The sequence below is a fragment of the Cutaneotrichosporon cavernicola genome, assembly GCF_030864355.1.
Source record: "Cutaneotrichosporon cavernicola HIS019 DNA, chromosome: 4".
NCBI lineage: Eukaryota > Fungi > Basidiomycota > Tremellomycetes > Trichosporonales > Trichosporonaceae > Cutaneotrichosporon > Cutaneotrichosporon cavernicola.
In genome coordinates this window covers 2,047,844-2,052,442 of record NC_083396.1, presented here as the reverse complement: position 1 = coordinate 2,052,442, position 4,599 = coordinate 2,047,844, and the positions used below count along the sequence as shown (strand labels likewise).

At 55.4% G+C, this 4,599-nt stretch overlaps 1 protein-coding gene across 1 annotated transcript; it reads right to left on the bottom strand.

Annotated features, from left to right (window-relative positions):
* Nucleotides 1-930: 930 nt before the first annotated feature.
* CcaverHIS019_0407950 (uncharacterized protein) lies at nucleotides 931-2,259 on the bottom strand (the record flags this gene model as incomplete). The annotated part of the gene is made up of 2 exons (XM_060600669.1): nucleotides 931-2,052; nucleotides 2,086-2,259. The coding sequence occupies 2 exons, from the start codon at nucleotides 2,257-2,259 to the stop codon at nucleotides 931-933; spliced, it is 1,296 nt and encodes a 431-aa protein (XP_060457240.1).
* Between the last annotated feature and the right edge of the window lie 2,340 nt (nucleotides 2,260-4,599).

Genomic DNA, 4,599 nt, shown 5'->3' with positions numbered 1-4,599 from the left:
AACGGGCTGCGGGAGTACCAGTCCGAGACGAACGGAAACCTGGGTGAATGGGTCACGCGAGCTCAATACAGTATGACGAGAGGCTGTTCATTTTTGAATTCTCGGTTCTGGATTCTGGGTATTAGGGACGTTTGGGTTTGGGGTGGGATCTTTGCGTGCTTTTTCGTTTATTCATGTGACAAGCAACGCCTCATGATCCGACTGGCCCCCGAGACAAATGTGCACCTGGCGTAGCGAGCGCCGTGATCCGGTCATCTAGTGGTCAAAACCCGTACTGTTGATAGCCGGTCGACGGAAACTTGGAACCGAAATCTATTTTTTGAGGTGCTGGAGCGGGCTGCATGGCTGAGAGCTCAGGCCAACAAAGGGGGAACAAATGGGGACTGGCATACCATGCTGATACATGGCGCATACTGAACCTCGGGCTAGGATTTCGGGACATTGCCTAGCTGGAGACTTGCTGGAACCGAGGCATCAGCTACATGTTGGAATCAGGATGGTTGAGACTTTTGAGAGCCGTCCTCACGACGGGATTTCATGTGAGATAGGAGACACCTAGACATCAGGATATGAAGGCGCAATGTGATGTGTAATGTGCTGGCACTTGTCTCCGCAAAACGCGACCATGTGCAGCCGAGGATGCGAGGACCGGAGGTGTCCGACGACGGGCATATGGAAGGGTGACTACCCCGACTGAAATACGATCGTACTGCATCCTGAGACGTAATGTGCTGCCAACTGCGACTGCTTCCAACTTGGCCTTGCGGCAGGCCTCTCGACTCTGGAGCATTTGCATCGGAATACTACCTCGACTCGTACATATGCTTTATCGCCTACAGTCTTGCATACTACCACTACTTTTGCTGTTGCTTTTACTGGGACTTCTGAACTCACGTCGATTATTAAGGCACACTCACTCCACTTTGATCATCACCATCCCTGGATGCGGGCGTCCTCCGCCCAGGTAAGGAACCAGTCCTCCCAGTCATCCCAGGGATCAGTGTCGGCCATATGCGGCTTGTGCTTGTGTGGCGGACAGAGGACCTTGTCGAGGATATGCCACGCTCCATTCGAGGCGACTACGTCTAGGACCTTGACGCTAACCCCGTTGACAGTCATGGAAGTGACGACAGCCCCTTCGATGGGGAGGACGCGTTTCTTTTCCGCGACGATCTTGAGTGGTGAGCCGAGGGCAGAGTGGACCTCGAATTCGTGGCGGAAGCTCGGGTCGTTCAATGAGCCAAGCTCAGCCTCGGCCTTCTTGTGCTCGGCGTGGTGAACCAGTTCGGCGTGCACGAGCGTATGCGGTACAGCATGGTACATGAGGAGCTTGCGCAGCGCGTGCCGTCCAAACTGGGAGAAGAGGAACAGGTGCAGGCGGTGTGGGAGGCAGTTCCACGCCTGGTTCGACGGAGCGAAGAACGTTGTCAGAGGCGTACCCGAGAACACGGGCTTCCCAGGCTTGCTCTTCTCCCGGTCATACCCCCACTCGAGGTATTTGGCCCCTCCGACGCGCTGGATCGCAGACGTCGAAGTCGAGAGCCAGCGCGACGCGATGAACATCTCGTCAAAGACCGACGCGGGCGGGAAGAGAGGGTGCGCGAGCTCGTGCACCTGCCCGTTAGACGCCCCGGCCGAGCTCTTGACCCGTGCATAGAAGTTGATGCTGATTCCAGGAGGGACAAGCTCCTTGCCAATATGGATGCGGCGGGCTAGGCCGTCCGCGCTCCCGTCATGCGGGTGGAGCGTTGTCGCCATCGTGCTGTTCTGCGCGAGGGACGCTGCGTCGTGCGAATCCGGCAGAATGTGGTACTTGAGCACGGCGTGTGCGATGCGCTTCAGGATCTTGCGGCGCCTCTTCTTATCCTTATCGTCGTCGTCGTCACCGCCGTCGTCGAGCAGCCACGGCTCCTCGTCTAGGGCTTGAGCGACATACGAGAGCGAGGGTACTTCCTCGGTGCGGTGTTTCGGGGGAGTAAGACCCTCATTGTTCGGCGCAAAGAACGTTATAAGCGCATCCTTGTCGAGCTCCTTCTTGACCGAGCCCTCAAACTGGTGTCAATGTGGAGGAGAAAAGAGACCTACCTCGAGGATCCGCACGATGCGCGTGTACTTGTCATCGTCCTTGATCATCTTCCAAATCGTCTGCTTCTCACCGAGAACGCTCTCGACCGCATTCGTGGTCCAGCGTACATCCCACTCGAAGGGGATCACGAACGCGTGCGCCAGCGGTGCAAATACTAGTGTGGCGAGCCTCATGGTGCATTAGTGTGTGAAGATGGTGCTGTACTGCCTTTATGGTGCTGCGCGATGACGTTGGCGTGTCACGTGTCAGTGGGAATGAGACGAGGAGAAGCGGCCTGGGGCCCGGTTCGGCATGCCCATGGGCATTAACATGCTGCGGGCGTAGACCTGAGAGTGAGAGCTCGTGGCACGCGTCATCGACTGCCATGGGCTGCGGGTGCGCGATGCTCGATGCGCAACACGACGAGATGGGCCTCAAATGCGCACATTTCTGGGGTGGCGGATGCACATGTGGGAGTCTGATCTGATCTGATCCGATCTGATCCGATCTGCGAAGAGCTCTAGTCGCAAGATCGCAAGTGATATCGCAAGATCTGGGGTACAGATTTAACTGAGTGCATTGGATGAATCTAACATACCCGCAGGTACGCAGGTATTGCGCATGCCATCACCCGACCCCGGGGTTGGTTGGTTTGGCAAGTGGAAACGGTGCGAGATACTGTAAGTTGCAGAACGCATAGAGGCTGGCGTGACGTCACGAAATGTCGCTTGGAATGTCGCCTTGCAAATAGCCATGACTACATCCGAAATCGAGCTTATCCTCATCTCTCTCCTCTTTGCTCTGTATCTCACGATTAGGCGGACCTCGCGTTGCTCTCATTGCTATTCAGCCATCTAACATCTCAAACACATACAAGTACGCACGTTGCTGGGACATGAACCTGACTCACCACTTCACCCAGGCAACAGCTGTGCACTAGCGCTACACTGCAGTTTGCGATTCCGAGGACGCGAGGAGACTGAGGGCGAGTGAGGTCGATCTGTGCCGCAGATCATGGATCATGGGCCTGCTCTCGTGGCCTCGTGGTCTCGTGGTCTCGTGGTCTCGTGGTCATGGAATATGGAGATCCTCTACGTCTCTACCCTTGCAATCGCTAATACTCTTGTCCTCTTGTCCAATTGTCCTCTTGTCCTCTTGTCCTCGTTTTCTCTTTTCTACACCAGATTCAGCAGATTCACCATCTTACCCCACATTTGCGTACCTTGTCCGCGCCATCGCAACAGACGTCAGTGGCTCTGTGGCTGATCTGAGAACTAGGCACAACTAATGAGTGGCTATCAACGCCGCACGCTGAGGCGCAGAGTATACTAATCGGCACATTTGCATATCAAGAAATCCAGTCATTCCCGGGGTAGTCATTCTCACATCAATCTACTCTTGTCCTCGCACCCTTTCTGCCCCTTTCCTCGCACCTCGCACCTTGCACCTCGTTGACCTCCTCACTTGGGGTTACCCCGGAGCCTCTGGGGCGCCAGGGCCCCTCTTGGCCCCCTCCCTGTTTGCCCTCTCTCCACTTACGAGGTCACCCTAGATGATTGTAATGTCATGACACTCAATCAACCCCAATCTCTGTTCATTGCGTCACTATTAACTTTGGTGGGTCTCTATCATCATCACCACTTACAACACCTTCCTCTCATCACCTCTTTTCTTAATACATTATCTCTCCTCAACTCGAATCAACCCTCGTAGAATCAAAACTGCACGCTCCTTCATCCCATTCACTCTTCTTGCACATCTTTGGTGTCCCTACCACCCCACCTTTCCCTCATCAGTCTGTCACCAGGCGAGGCGAAGCGAACGAGGACGCGCCCATGTCGTCGACAGAGAGTACGCGTCGCCTCTCCCCAATCACGGAAACCAGCACGCCACAGCACATGCCTCAGACACCTGTGGGACGAGAACCAAAGTCTGCAGAGACTTCGGCTTCTCTTCCCTTACCCAACGTGCCAATTCACCCACCTTCACACACACCTTCCCCAAGCACCAACACGGGCAATGCCAACTTGTCAACCAACATTCCCTCACCTTGCCCACACCTCAAGGCCTCCCCTTGCGCTAATCACATTCACCACATCCGTACCCAAGTTCACCCTCACCCTCGCCGCAATGCTTATCCCAAGTTGATCCCAGCGCGTCCCGCCCCTCCACCGCCACTCTCACCTTCCCCCTACGTTACAGGAATGAGCTCGTCCCCAATATCAATTGGTTCACTGCCAGGGCAGGCTCAAAAGAGTAGAGGCCGGCGCGCGGTCCCAGAGCCAATCTCCACGAGGTATAGTTGCGCTTAATCCATTAGATTGTCGGTTACTGATCGGCGCAGACTCGGACCCTCACCGAACGGAGGCCAAATCGAGATACAGAACGTTACACCCGGGCAGCCGTGCCCCACAACATCACCGCATTACTCGCCTCCACAGCCGCTACGGTCTCCGACTCTCAAAGGGCCTCATGTGGCTATCCTTCATGATGTTGACAACATCCAATCCTCCACTGACGAGTCAACCCCAACA